Source organism: Lonchura striata, chromosome 12 (assembly GCF_050655825.1).
Source record: "Lonchura striata isolate lonStrDom1 chromosome 12, ASM5065582v1, whole genome shotgun sequence".
Lineage (NCBI taxonomy): Eukaryota > Metazoa > Chordata > Aves > Passeriformes > Estrildidae > Lonchura > Lonchura striata.
The window spans coordinates 24,138,308-24,153,160 of record NC_140714.1 but is presented as its reverse complement, the minus strand read 5'-3'; the positions used below and the strand labels follow the sequence as shown (position 1 = coordinate 24,153,160).

The 14,853-nt window shown below is 41.1% G+C and overlaps 1 protein-coding gene across 11 annotated transcripts in view; it reads left to right on the top strand.

Annotated features, from left to right (window-relative positions):
- BICD2 (BICD cargo adaptor 2) overlaps positions 1–14,853 on the top strand; it is a 50,570-nt gene that overhangs the window by 17,896 nt on the left and 17,821 nt on the right. For all 11 annotated transcript variants that reach the window (XM_021539529.4, XM_085590910.1, XM_021539527.4 and 8 more), the window contains exon 2: positions 12,246–12,458. In XM_021539529.4, coding sequence (XP_021395204.1) covers positions 12,246–12,458 — 213 coding nt within the window. The remainder of the gene's footprint in view (positions 1–12,245; positions 12,459–14,853) is intronic.

The window sequence follows — 14,853 nt, the reverse complement described above, 5'->3', positions numbered from 1 at the left end:
TTGACTTCCTGTGGTACCATCAGGTCTGAACTTTGGAGTCTGTGGGTTAACTCATAAGGTAGAACACAAAGCTAAACTTAAATAATGAAAAGTATTTGAATGTTTGGAGAGAAGAGGCACTTGCTTTGCAGCTGGTAGTGTCATGGTGATGTAGGACCTCTCAGATGGCCACAGAACAGTGACACATCCCAGGATAACCTGCAGTCTCTTTAGGTGTGCTGGATGCTGCTAGAATGGGCTTGAACAAAGGGGCAGGATCCATAACATCTTCAGCATGTGTGTGATGGTGCGCAGATCTTTCTGTTGGGCTGTCTGTTTTAGCCATAACTCCTGGTCTTGCCAGCAAGGACGATACCTGTTTTTGCTCTGCTTTGACAGGTATTCTGCTCCAAAATGAGCAGTGACTGCTGTAATCCTGACAGGGCCCTGTAAAAATAGCTGCCAGTGTGCTTGTGCTGTCATGTGCTGAGGGGCTTTCTCCCTTCCTGTGTGGTGCTGCTGGGACCCCTTCAGGGATGGGACCCTAAGGGAAGCCTCTGTTTCCTGTTTGCCAGTGTTTAAGTCATACACCAGGGCTTCTCTTACTCCTGTATTTTGTATCTCTCTTTCCTAATCCTCCCCTTTATTCTAGAAAGCATCTCATGGAGTTGAGCAGACAGAAATGCACTTGTCCTCCCTTTTTTAAGCAATGGTAAAACCTTGTCCTTGAATTGTTTCTGACACTGACACCACTGTCAGGCGTCTGAGGGCACTGGGCAGTACCTCACCAGCCACATCAAGTATCGATTGAGCTGTGTGTTCCAGATTAACAGGTGCACACCAGTGATTGGCCATGTGGCTGTTGCAGCTGACAGTTGCTCTCTACGGGGTGTTTGTAGAAATTGCATTGCGAGAAGAAGGCTGGGTTTTGTCCCTCTCCCTTCTTGCTTTTTAACCCAAACTTAAAATAGAGGCTTAAATATGTCTAATGTTTATTTTTTTAAGCAATACACAATAATGATGGGCAATGGTAAGTGAACATGCTCTAATTCAGAGCAAAGCCTGAATGTAGGTTGCAAGCAGGTCATGTCAAGAGAGAATCGAGAGACTCCTCTGGAGTCTGTTGAAAATACTGTGCTAGTAGGACACAAAAGATCATGCAGTTGTATTTGGGTTAAACTCTCTGGACTTTTGCTTAGGTTCTAGGGGAGAAATAAATTTGTTATTCAGGTGTAATGAGTTCTTAATGAAAGGGCAATTAGATAACAAGAAAATGTCTGCTTTTGCCATGAAGAACTAGCTACCAATGATACATTGGATGAAATGTCTTGTGCAGTTGTGCACATGTATGTGTGCATGCCTCTCTGAGAATGGCTGAAGACAACTAAAACCAGAAAATTTGACTAGTAGTTCTGGTTTTTATAAGGCTCTTTGTGTAAAAAGACATGAACAATGAGCTCACATGAGCACAGGTAACTTTGACATATACAGGAAATGATCCCATGCTTAGCGTTGGTCTCCTTTAATACTTCAGTGATTAAAAAGCTGCTTAAGTATTTTAAGTAATAAGTTGGAGATTTAAAATTTTTTTTCCCCCGAAAGTGCCTCCTACCCTGGTTCATTCTGGTACCAACAACTAGTAGGTATTTATATGTACTCGGCTGTGTTTATGCAGCCATATTTCTTGCTCCTTGTAGAGCAGGGTTTGTTCCTCGAAGCTTGTGTTATTGTCAAACCAGGGGAAGCCACTATGCTGGTAAATAAGCAACAGTGTAATAAGCTGTACATTACATATGTTTTGCAGGATGCAATTTATTTCCTTGTGTTATTTCTAGAGTGGGTGTGTCTGCACAGCAGGCAAGCATTGTTCTTAGGAGGAGTCCTCTTGCAATGAGAGCTGTATGTTATTAGCTATTGTATTAAAAAAAAAAAAGGAAGACATTTACTTGAGTATCACTGGAGGATTTCATGCTTACTGTTATCCATGCAGATAAAATGTCCTTGGTTGGGAAGCAAAGCCAGTGAAGAGGTTGGAAAGTGTTTTCTATCACCTCTGTGTGTGTGTGCTCCTTTGGTTACCAATAATTAAAGAGTGAGTGGAAACTGTGTCTTCTCATCCTGAACCTCTCAATCTTGCTCCCAGTTAAAACAATTATCTTCTTGGTTCTGTAATTTCAAGTGCTGGGTTGGGGCAGAGAAGGTGAGAGAGACGTGAAACTTAATTTCTTGGGACTGGCTGTTGAGCCAGGGAGCAGTTCCTTTGGTGCCAACTTAAACTCTTGGTTGACCTCATAGAAGCCTGCACTTCAACATTGGTGGTGTAAGTGGATTGTGCTCATATGTAATAAGTAATCTCTCTTGTGTGGGAACAAGGATGTTGTATCTTGTGCTTTATTTTTATGTTCATTTTGTAGAAAAGTAGTTCATAATCTTGCAGCAGCTTTTCTGAATTCTGGAGTTAATAACGTTGAGGCACTCTCAGCAGGCTTTTACAGTCGTTGATGGGCAGCCTGATTCTCCAAATTTCTATAATGTCACTTTGTTTCCTTTCAGTGTGTTACTTAACAGGCACCTAAGGGTGAGTGAGCTCTGCTGTAGGGTTGCACTGCAGGGACACTTGGGAAGGTATAATCCTTCTCCTGCTCACACCACAGCATTTTATTGAAGGCAGTCTTGAATTACTTTGTGTGTTAACTGGGCTTTTTCCAAAGAAAGTGTAAACCACTATTTCCACAAAATTAAAGTCAGATCAAGTGCTGTACTCTTTCCTGGAGTGTGCACAAATATTCACCATTGCATGACATTTTGGAAGATGTTAGATGTCAGTATGGAGTGGGCTGACATGGTGGGAAGTGATATAATGTTTTGAAAAGCCTCACAACTTCTCTGAAGGTACCAGATCTCCTGTGAGCTGTTGTTTGTGAATCTACGCCTGCTGTGTAGTTAATGCTTGTGTTTGGCCCCTGGGAATATTTGTGTGTGGGAGAAAGAGCCTACTTCCAAACTCGTGGAAATGTGAGAGCTTTTGTGATGGTGAGGAGCAAATGAAGAGCTGAGATCTGTGTGGCTATACTGGCACCCAAGTGGTGGCTGGCCACAGGGTGTGTGTGGGCTGGGCTGTGGATGAAGGAGGTAGTGGTGCTGGACCGGATATCCAAGGTTGCCAAGAGGATCTTGGTCACACCTGCTACTTGCAAGGCCACACACATTCCCAGTGCATATGCCTGACAGACTGCAGGCAAATCGTTGTGTTCAAATAGAAAAAGAAAGGTTTTTCTTGCAAGTTGTGTGTGGGGCAGTTAAACTATTTCCGTTTTGGCCTAATGTGAAGGCCAGAATGCATATACTGGCTTTGTTAAGTATAAGTTTGTTTTAGTAAGTTTATAATTTGTCTTTGGTAGGTATAACTCCTCCTAACTTTAAATACAGACACATACATGTTTAAAGGACTGAGATCTCATTTGATTTTTCTTTGATGATGTTGTGGGATCTTTTGTCGGAAATGTTGTGTTTTAATTCCATCCAGCCTTCAAGCCCCACACAGCCACAGGATAGGTTAAAGTGGTACCAAAATTGTCCAGAAGGAAACTTTCTAACACAGTTTTGAGTATTAGAAGGCAGGCATTCTTTATTGCAGCCATGGTCACTTGGAGGATCCCTCTTCTAATGGAGTGCCCTGGTAAACAGAGATTTTATCATATACTCTGATTACATATTCTTTAGCTGTGCCCCCTTGCTTTATGCATATGTAATACTTTCTTTTACATAGTTGCCCCCCTTATTGGAAGTTCTTACGTGTTCTTTGGGGTCTTTTTTGATGGTCTTCAATTTCTGGTGTCCTTTTTAGGTGTCTGTTTTTCAACCCCCTCTTTTGAGGAAGTATAATATCATTATTTTGCATGGCTTCTGCTTTGTCAGCCTTATCCATTTCTCCAAGGTAACATTATTCCTTTTGTTTGATAAGAGTAAAAAAAAGTATTGTTCTATTCTACTATCCTTATCAAAGGTGAAGATGAGAAGGAAGGCAATGATGTCAGCAGAGGTACTCCATGATGCATTTGCTCGGTTTCCAGTGATTTATTGATCTGGTGCTTACTGAACAGCAATGGGTATCATTTGATTAGTAACACTAGATGAAAGTTTTTCTTCTATGAATTATTACAATAAAGGCTGTGTGAGGCACCCTTCATTGCACCCTCTGAAGGTTCATAACATATCTTCTCAGGACTAATTATGGGCTTTAGTGAAATTATTCTTTGAGGTCAGCTGCTAGAGATCTAGTGTAATACTTAGAAATCATTGCACATGGTTTTCAGTTTCTACACATTATTTAACTGTAGATAATACCAAGTTTCTGCACAGTCATTTGTAATGCATCTCCTGACAGGTGCTTAGCTCGAGTGCTTGCAGAGGAGTCTTAATAAGACACTGTACAGAGTCCATTTGCAGTCACTTCTCCTTTTGTATGCAGGGGAAGATGACCCAATGCTGCTTAACAGGGTCAACCAATGTAGTGAATTGGCCTATACAAATAAATGATTCCATCAAATTTAGCAGGAGGGTTTAAAAATCAGCAATTTATGATCAAATTTCCTGCAGTGTGACTTCTGGGAAGAGTGAATTTCAGCTATGTTTTGATATCATAGTGGGCAGGTAAGGGCACCCTTTCAACTTGTAAGTGAAATCTCTAGTCTCCTCTCCTGTCTAGCTCCTAAACAGCGCTGATGTTCAGCAGCATCAACTCCTTCTGTTACGCATTTCCATCTTTCTTTCCTTTGAGGCTTGGTCTGGAGTTGTGGAGATGTTCCTGGCAGTAGTTCATTGATCTGTTATGATGTACAGCAGAGAAAGATGCCTCAGGATAGCTTGTTTTATGTTCTTCCTTAACCCATCAGACCTAAAGTTATCCTGAAAGGAGTACTTTTTTCTGTTGACTTGTGTGTTGTTCCACCTCACATTTCTCCCCTCTCACACACCTTTTCTTTATTTATAAGAAAGCAGAAATGAATGCTCACTGAAACTTCCATTCCTCTCTGGTTTAAACTCAGTAGAATGCAATTGGGTCCTTTTTAATTCTACTTCCCTATTACAGTTATAGGTATTTTTCTTTAAAAAAGCAAAAACAAAAACAACCAAAACCACCACCAACAAAAAAATCACCAAATATGAAAAAAAACAACAACAAAAAAAACAGGCTTTGGTTGAGTGCCCATTGAAATCACTGAGAACAGCTGGACTTGGTGGTGGGCTGTGCAGGGGGCTGATGGTTGTGTGGCTTTCCTGGGAAAGTGGCTAATGATGAAGGCAGCAGCAGGTTCTGAGGTGGCCACGGGGACACCATCCTGCATGCTGTCTCCAGAGCAGGACACTGGGGATGAGGAAATGCTCCACACTGTCAGGAAATGTACTTTTGATGTCAGTAGTCACATATGTTTGTAAGTGACAGAGGCCACATTTTGGGAGGATATGTATTTAGCTAATTTATAGCACAAGCTTTGAAACAAAAGTAGCATTCACATTTTCAATAGCAGCAATGCCCACGGTCTTTCATGGCAATGATGAATGACAGTGGTGAATGAAATACCTTGTGTCTAATGTCCTTGGCTTTTAACTCCAAGCTTTCCAGGACCTCTGCTTGGAAGTCAAAGGGGACAGTAATGACTTCTGGCAGGGCTGGCTTTGCTCCCTTACACCAAAGGGAGAGAGCATGTGCACCTTGATCACAGTTTGGTGCCTGTCAGTGAAGGAGGGGAAGGGTGAGTGCTGATCTCTGTTAATCAGTAGAAAGCCTCCTGAAAAAAGACTTGAATCTCTTGAGTAGTGGTAGAGAACAGCTGAAGGAAAATGTCTTCTTGGATGTTTAGTCTCATTACTTTTATCCTTATTTTTTTAAAAAGGACATCTTGATTAATCATGCCTTTTTTATAGGAGGCTTGGGTTCTGTTTAATTTTTATGGGTAAGCCATTCTTTCACTGCAAAAGTAGCTAATGATAGCCTTCTAAAAGGGGCAGTTTCTGCAAATCCTTCTTCATCTTCAGTACAAAAGAAATAGAAACACATATACTAGAGTGCTCTCAAACCTCACCACAAAGATGAATAGGCACTGCTGTGTGTGTTTTCTCTGGTGGTGGTTGTACATGGTATTGCTCATATGGTGCATGCATGCACATGGGCATAACTCTGCTTTTCAAATTTGATTGAGAAAGGCAAGGGACTCTTTTCAGGCAAGCGCTCCTTTATTGCCTTTCTCCTGTGTTCATATCAGCTTTTCTTGTCAATACGTTTGAAACGAATTCCTCTTCTTCTTAATGTGCTTCTTAGAGGAACTTGTGCACATTTTGGTCTGCTTGTTGGTGGTGCAGCAGCCATGTTAATGTGACTGTGATAGCAAGAAGGGCTGAAGCATCATTTAAACATCACTGTGTGAGTGAAGGAAAGGATTAGTGCCTCACGCTGCTTCGTCTGTTGAGAATGGTTAGCATCATATAGCAGTGTTTCACTGCAGAGAAAAGGCTATTGTGACATTTACTAAGGACTGCCCTTGCTGCTTGACATTTCAGCATCATGTGTAACAGAAAGCGCAGCCTGGAAAATGGGAAGAAATGAGGTGCACAGGTGAAGGAGTCTTCATTGGAGAAGAAATGAGCATGGGAATCAGTGATGTCCAGAAGTTGATTTGTATTGTGGAGTTCTGCGCTCTTTTAAGATTTTTTTTCTCCCTCTTTCTTATTTTTTCATCTTTTGTATAAGCAATTGTCTCTCTCTGCCCCCTCTCTACTCCTTTAAATGGAGAACACAGGTTCAGGTTTAGATGATAAATGAAATTTTAAGCAATTTATTTTATGAAATTCCTTCACTGAAATATTTATGTTGTTTTCTGTTTGTTTGAGTGTCTTTCTGCATGGCACAGGAATCTCCCTGTGATTTTGACTAAGTATGAGGGGGATGTCACTTCCTCTGTTCATCTGTGTAATCTCTGGGCCAGTGGGCTGTGACTTGCCTTGTCAGTATGTCTGCTTTAAGCATCTATGAGACTCTCTTTTTACCGTTTCTTAGTTGCTGTGGTTCAGTGTGTGTAAAAAAACAGGTACAGAGTGATGGTAGTGCCCTAGAGACAGTGCAGGGCAGCCTCCAGAGTTTCTGACAGTCCCTGTGCAGCACCTGGATTCTGATCAGCTCTTGACAGGCCTTTAAGGACATCAGCTCTTTGCAGAGGTTGGTAGAGGGTTTGAAATCATACTGCGTTCGTTCAGAAAAAGCCCTTTCCAGCATCTCTTTGGGAGGTTTTATTTGATAGTGGCATCCTAGTATTTTGTGTTACTTTCATTTTTAGCAGTCTACTTCAGGATCCCAGAAAATATGGAAGCATAATCAGCATACTTTGAATGACTTTTGGGCTAAGTAGAGGTCTGGAGTGACAGATTATAGAGGCGAAAAAGGCAGAACTGTTCTGATTTTCCTGAGGGCCTGAGAGTCTTGTTTTCAGCATGACTGAGATCAATCTGTGCATCTCCCATATCACAGTAACTGTTCTGAGAAAAGCATTTGGAATTATCTAAGAAGCCTTTTTCAGAGATTCTTCACATTTCATGTGTTTCGTGAACAGCTGCGCTGTGATAAAGAACTTCTTTCAAAAGGTCATGTTTAAAATTTTAACAATGTTTTTAAGAACTTGGTATGTTAGCTGTATGCTAAACTTCACAGAATTGGAAAACTTTCTTCTCAAAGCTTGGAGTTTTATATGAAAGCATCTTTCATACTGGGTTTCATGCAAAAAACTTAGGTGCATCTGCATGATTGAGAGCTTGTTCCTCCTGCAACATAAACAGATGAATATGTGTTATCATCACACCTACAGTAAGCTTCACCTTTTTTTAAGTCTGTCTTTTGGAAATCAGTAGTTTAAACACAGTCTAAATGTAGCTTGATCCAGGGCTTAATTTGAAGTGAACTGGGTTTGACCATTTTATAAAACATTGCAATTTTTGGATGAGTCTGCCTCATCCATTTGCTGTTTAGATTTTTTTTTTTTCCATTCATAATTGTTGTGGAGAGCTTTGAATTCTTGAGATTTAAGACATTGTCGTCTGAAATTTGTAGTAATCTCCTTAATTTAGCAATGATACTTTCTGGGCTGTTCAAGAATATGATAGCATGTATTTTCTACATGCCTTGAGTCTGCTAATGTAAGTAATTCTGCAAACATGAAAGTTAATGTAATAGCATTTAATAGCATTTTTGGTACTAATTTTGGTAAACCTTCACCAGCAAATGATGATAAATTTTCCATATGTGTCAGGGATGTTATAATTGGCCTTTGGGCAACATTGTCCAGTGTATTTGAAAGAAGAGAGGAGAAGGACCTCACGGACTGGCATGGCTGGTAGGGGATGGCAGCTTGACCAAAGGAAACCTGTCAGGCTTTCAGTTGATCTGCAGCTTTGGCAGCAGGTTATGAGCAAGTACCAAAAATTAGCATCTGAATGATTTGGTGCACTTCTCTAAGCTCGCTGCCCTTGCACCATGTAACTGCGAGTCCTCAACTGGGCAGTGTTTCATATTTGCCTGGTCCAGAGGTAAACGACTATACAAAATTTGGGGTTGTATATTACAGAATTTGAGGTTGTGTGTTGGGGCGTAGAGGTCTATTTATGTTGGTTTCAGATGGTGCTAAACCCAAGGAGGGCTTTTGATGTGTGTCCCATGCAGCTTTCTGAAGAGATAGTTGGGAGTAAATTGTACCTTTGTCCAGAAAAGTGTTTTCTGGTGCACTGACAAGCACAGCTGAGCAAATAGCAAGATGACATTTTGGTTCGTGAAATCTTTGATTTTGCTTTTGCCCTGATCTTGGGAATCTGGAAGATAAGAACTTTGATTAGTGCCTCATAATTCCTAGAGGCAGCTGTTGAGCAGAACATGATGTTTTGCAGCCCTCACATCAGAAACTTTTATTTTGTAAAGAGATACTCCAAATTCTGTCATACCAATATAACTGTGAACAGTTTTCTTCCCTAGTAGATGGAAATAGAGGTTCTGGAAGAGGAGGAAGAGCAGGGTAACTTTGATTCCTGCTCTTGTGTTTTAAATAACCTTAAAACAAAAGTAGATAGGCAGATGCTAGACTCCAGCATGTATGAAGGTTTAGGGGTTTCATGCATAGCAGTAAAAAGTTTTCCTAGCTTGATTTAAGACAGGTCTGGGCTGTAGCTATGGCAGGTAATTGCATTGCCTGTAATTTTGCACAGTTTTGTTAAAAGTCACACTTCTCCACAGGAATTAGGAAAATGGCTTGTAACAGTGATGTCTGAGGTTGTTTCTAGGTACATACAAGAGAGATAACAAAGCTTGGTTGGAATGGAAGTGCTTTTCAAGTGTTGTCTTATAAATGCACACAGCTTGAATTGTTCTGGGCTGTCTGTCCTAATGACCATGACGCTGAAGGAGATTTCTCATGTTCTGTGTGTGTCAGAGTCTGTTTACTCACAGTTCTGTACTCCAGACAGCAGTACTCAAGCTAACAGCAGGGTTTCTGCTGACACTTTACAAGCATGCTGGCTGAGAGCAAGTAACAGTCTTACTGTGCAAAAATACCTGGAGTCCACAGGGAACAACAGAGTCCTTTGGTAGGAGTGACCATGACCTTGTTTCTGCAGTTAGTGTGTGTGAATGGTTCCTGTTTAGCTGGGTCAGCTGTGCCAGTTGGAACGAGCCATAATAAAAGGCAGTTTCTGAAAAGGGAGTCTGGCTGTTGTAGTGAATGGAAAAACCTCTCACACATAAAAGTAGTGATAACTTTCTGGTGATGGCAAGGTGAAGTTCAGTGACTAGAGAGTTGTGATTTATATCTCAAAAAATAGTGAGTGATTGACAGTTGACCATGGAATTAACATGACACCTTCAAGCCTCTGAACAGAAATATGCATTCTTTTATGGAAATGTGGGAAACTTCTAAACTGATGAAAAACTGTCATGTAAGAGTAAGATTTTATACATAGAATTTGTTGTTGTAGGATTTTGCTGAGGCCAAAAAATGCATAAACCTCTTTAAAAATGAGGTATTTTACATGGGTAACTCAAAGTTAGTAGCTCTCCCAAATTTACATTAGGCATTCTCCACTGAGGCTTAAGGCAGTTCCCAGTTTGAAGAGATTATCTGGTTTCTTGCACCTTTCTCTGAAGCATCTGGCATTAGCCTCTGTAGAAGACAGGATATTGGATTTTAGAAAAAGTCATCCTCTATGGCAGTTTCTGTGTTTAAATACTCTATCAATTTTGACTTGGGTTAAATGATGACATTTTCTTTCTGGATGTTAAAGAAACCCATGGCCTAGCATCTGCCTTGGAACTTTCATGAGCAAATTAGTCATTATTCTTAAGAATCCCTCCCTTAGTGGCATTACTGAGCTCCTTGTTAGAATCATGCCGTGACTCTGCAGTCTGGCTGATCAGCTGTGGTGTCTTTAAGTGTCCTGAACTTTCATTTGCTGTTTTGGTATCCTGCAGCTGAGCAAATGTTGGTACTTCACTGGGCAAAGAGATACCCATTGTCCCTTTCTCTGTGCCAGAGATTTGTCATGCACACTGGTTTCTAAAGGTTATTCTTAGTTTATTACAGGAAAAAATAGTGTATTTGAGGAGCTGGTGTGCTTTTTGTTACCTCTTTAACATTTATGGAGATTTTGGGTATTAGGCTTTTAAGCTGTTTTGTTGAAATTCATTTGACAAGGACTTGCCAGCACCAGATGGTGCTTTTTGTCTGAAATATGGTGCTTTTTAGGTTATTTTGCTTAGGTTATTTTGATGAATCTGGCTAAAATTTCTCCAATGGATATTTGCCTCCTGTATCTCTGACTTGCTTATTTGAAATAAAATTTAGTCTGATAGGAGCAATATCTGTGTGCTTTGAATCATAGTCAGAGCTAGTTTCTACTTTTTTCCTTTATTTTTTCATACTCGGTCAGCTGTTTCAGCCCTGGTATAGTCAGTCATTTCTGCACTATCAATGTGCCTACTGCAATATCCAGAAGTAATAAAACGCTGAGATCTGTTTATCTTCAAAGCAGAATGTTTTTCTCTGACAGTATTTTTCTGGAGAGCTGGTATCAACTGAAAATGCATAACTAGATAAGGAGTTTAATGACATGCTTCTCTGTCCTTGACTTGGCCTGATATTAATATTGACTAGGAAAATCTGCCATGTTTTGGCATCCCAGAAAGATACCGTGGCACCTGAAAGCTCCAAATATGCCTTGGGTTAGATTGTGGTGCAAGCATGTGCAACATTTAAAACATCATATTTTTAATCTTACTGAATATCGCTGATCTGCCAGGCTGTGTGTCATAAATATAACTACTGGAAGTGGCCAGCTCTGCTCTCCAACATGTGCCAGTGACAGCTGCAAGCTGTTCCATACCGCAGCAGCTGGGGTGTCTGCCCCTGCTGGGCTGGGAGTATGTGTCGAGAGCATGCCACAGGGACCAGCACCTGCAAGGGTTTCAAGCAAAATGAAGACCCCCAAAAGAAATGTGAGGCGGCAAAATAATGCCCAATATCAGGACTAGCAGAGGCAGGCTGTGCTGAGTGGGTTGGATTTCTGACCTGCCTCTGAGTACCTTTGCTGGCACACTACTGGGGATTGATGTCTTGAGCTGGCTGGGGGATTGTCTGCTGACTTACTTCAAACAGTGTGACCCCACTGGCTTAGCCTGGATCTAGAGCAGCCCTGCCAACGTCTCCAAGCCCGGGGGGCGGGGGGGGGGGGGGGGGGGGGAGCTGTAATCTCCCAGCCAGGAGCAGCTGCTGGGAGCTCCCAGCCTGGGAAAGGGAACAGCCTGCTAATACCAGATGTGTTCTCAGTGATTCTGGTTTTGCAGAAGTGAATCTAACCCCACTATAGAGAATATGCATGTGCAGCAGTGTCTGGTCATTTTGCAGTCATCTGGCTGAAAGCCAGTCATGTTTCAACAACAGACTCAAGTCACTACATTGTTGTTCCCTCCCACAAGGGTTTATATGAGGTTCTACTTAAGCATTCTGCATCACAAAACACTGTTTAGGTGTCGTGGTTTACTTTCAAGAGCTCAGTGTTGGCCACTTATTAGGATTTGTAAATCTGACCCCAGAACTGGAGGATATAGGAAAAAGTTATGTTCCTTTGCCTTGAATAAATATATGAGGGTAAATGTTTTCAGCTATTTAAAATTGAATTTACTTATGCAGAATTACAGGTTTACTGATAAAATATGTGTTTTCTTACTGTCCTAGGCTTTTGGACAGGCCCATACCAACCACAAGAAGGTAGCAGCAGATGGAGAGAGCAGAGAGGAAACCTTGATTCAAGAATCAGCTACCAAAGAAGAATACTACATGAAGAAGGTTATGGAGTTGCAGACAGAATTGAAGCAGATAAGAAATGTCCTTGCCAACACACAGTCTGAAAACGAACGCCTTAATTCTGTTGTGCAGGAACTGAAGGAGGTGAGTGGAGATGCACAGGGTGCACTGCAGCTTGGATTTGTTACAATTTCTGGTGCTATGTAACCAAAGAAGGGAAGATTCTTGAGCAAAAGGTGATTTGACAGACACATGGCTGCATGCTTGGTCATGCTGGTCCTGTGGGTACTGCACATCAGTTCCCTCAGTTCCAGAATTGCTGCCTTAAAAAGCAGAGGAATCTGTTTAGGCCAAGCACAGAGACCCTTGGGTGTACTTTGCTGCTTCATTCCCAGTGCAGATGTTTAGGTTGCAAAATATTTGTGGCATAATTTCCCTTTTTATTCCTTTTTCCTCCCCAATTTTCTGAAGGTATGAGATTATAACAAAACGCTGAAATGCACAGAGGGATAGTAAATTTTATAGTCTTGTATTTTCTCTCATGAAGCGCTGGCTTTTACATTTATGTAGGTTACTTAATATAATAGCTTCAACCTGTTATTGTTTTACTATTGAAATGACATATTTTTAAGGGGAAATAATTGCTGAGAAGTTACTTAAAGAGTTGAATTACTTAAAAAATCTGTAGTTCAGCAGAAGTCTTTGCAGTACTGGTGCAGAAATGATTGTTTTGAGAGCTCAAACCATTGCTTAAATTCAGTCTGGTAAAACTACAGAGATTGTAAGCCACAGATGGATGGATGGATAAAACAGTCAGCAGTTATTACTCCTGAGTTTCTTGCACCTTCCTTTGAAGCCCTGGGCTAATCAACCGGCTTCCCCTGCCAGGAGGGAAGGCTATCCAAGAGCCCACATCTGCATCTCAATTTTTTCCATGTGACCTCAGCTGCAAGTGTCTCATTTAATTTCTTTAGGACATAATGACAAATATGTGGATAATATTTGGTGGTTAATCGATGAGGAAGTGTGAGTTAGTTCTCTGGAGATGTGGGGATTCACTGGTGCCCCTTGTTGGGGTATGACAGAGAAGATTTGTGGTACAAGCGGTCACAAGTGATCAAACAGGCTAGCAACTTCTCCTTCGACTCTGTGGAACAGAGTTGGAATCAAGCCTTCTCCTTAGACAGGGAAACAGTTCTAGAAACACAGACACAACTCCTTGTATATATTTCCCAACCTTTAAGACTAGCTTAATAGAAAAACTGCCCACCCTAGAGGCAGCATGGTGAGGGATTATGATCCCTTCTCAAAGTGTGCTGAGCAGCAGATTTCTGGTCAGCTTCCAGTATCACTGCAATTGGAGGCGATTTTTCTTTACAGATACTGCCACATTCCAGTCACCTTTTAAGGAGACATAAAAATGTGAATTCAGCTCAGCCCTATGCTTTCCCTGTGGCCCCGGGTTTGTGCAAAGATAGAGAGACAATACTTAGGCATGGAATATGGGCTATAGCAACTTGTAATTTGTATTGGTGTACTGTAGTGTCTGATTGCAGCAATTTTGATTTCTTGGTGTGTTGTGAAGTTGTGCTCTCTTTGCGGCTAAAAACAAGCAGACAATTTTGTGTAGTCTAATCTTTACCTTATGTGTGAAGGAATTGTAATTTAAATTTATTAGTCTTAACAGTTTGCAGGTGATTCAGTGTTTGTACTCAATACATGCCAGATTCAGTTCTTGGCACATCCTCCAGCTGCAAACATTTCCCTTATCTCAGTGTGCTGTGTGTGCTTGTTGGTACCTGTGTGGTTACTCAGTGGACCCCTGCTGCGCACTCTGAAGGACTGAGACCATATTTAGTAATCACAGATATGCCTGTGTCTGCTCGGGAGTGGAGAGCTCAGAAGGAATCTGAGTTTGTAGGCCTGAGGCTGAAGCTGGTTTGGCTGGGCTGCAGGACAGGTGAGATCAGGCAGTAGGTCCCATACGCCAGCTGATGTGACAAGCTGCCTCTATCAGCAGCTAGGAGTGCTTTTGAATTAGAAATGTGGAAAACCACCCCATCATATCATGGGTGCAGCTACAAAAATACTCTTTTTCTAGGCAACTGTATTCCCTGTTTGCCTGTATCTGAAGCTAATTCTGTTAATGTTTTAGAACATACTTTTTCACTTTGTATGAATTAAGTGTTTGAAGATAGGACTTGAAGGAAAACAATATTGGAAAAAATAAAAGCTAAGTGCAGTGAGCCATTTCTATAGCTGTGTATGTTCCAGGTCAATTTATTCAAGTGTCTGTGTATATTCATGAAAGATCCCAAGGTCATACATACTATACCAATATATTGATTTTTACTTCTTATCTATTTCAAAACAATGGTAACTTCTTCTTTGAAGTATTTCATTAAGCCCTGCATAAGTCTTGGGGCTGAGGGGAGTATTTTGTGTCAGCTAGTTTCTATTTTTTCTCAACCTGAGATCTTAGATTTCATGAGTTTTAACAGTGTCTTTCTCCAAAAGGATTAATTGTATAATATTTTCA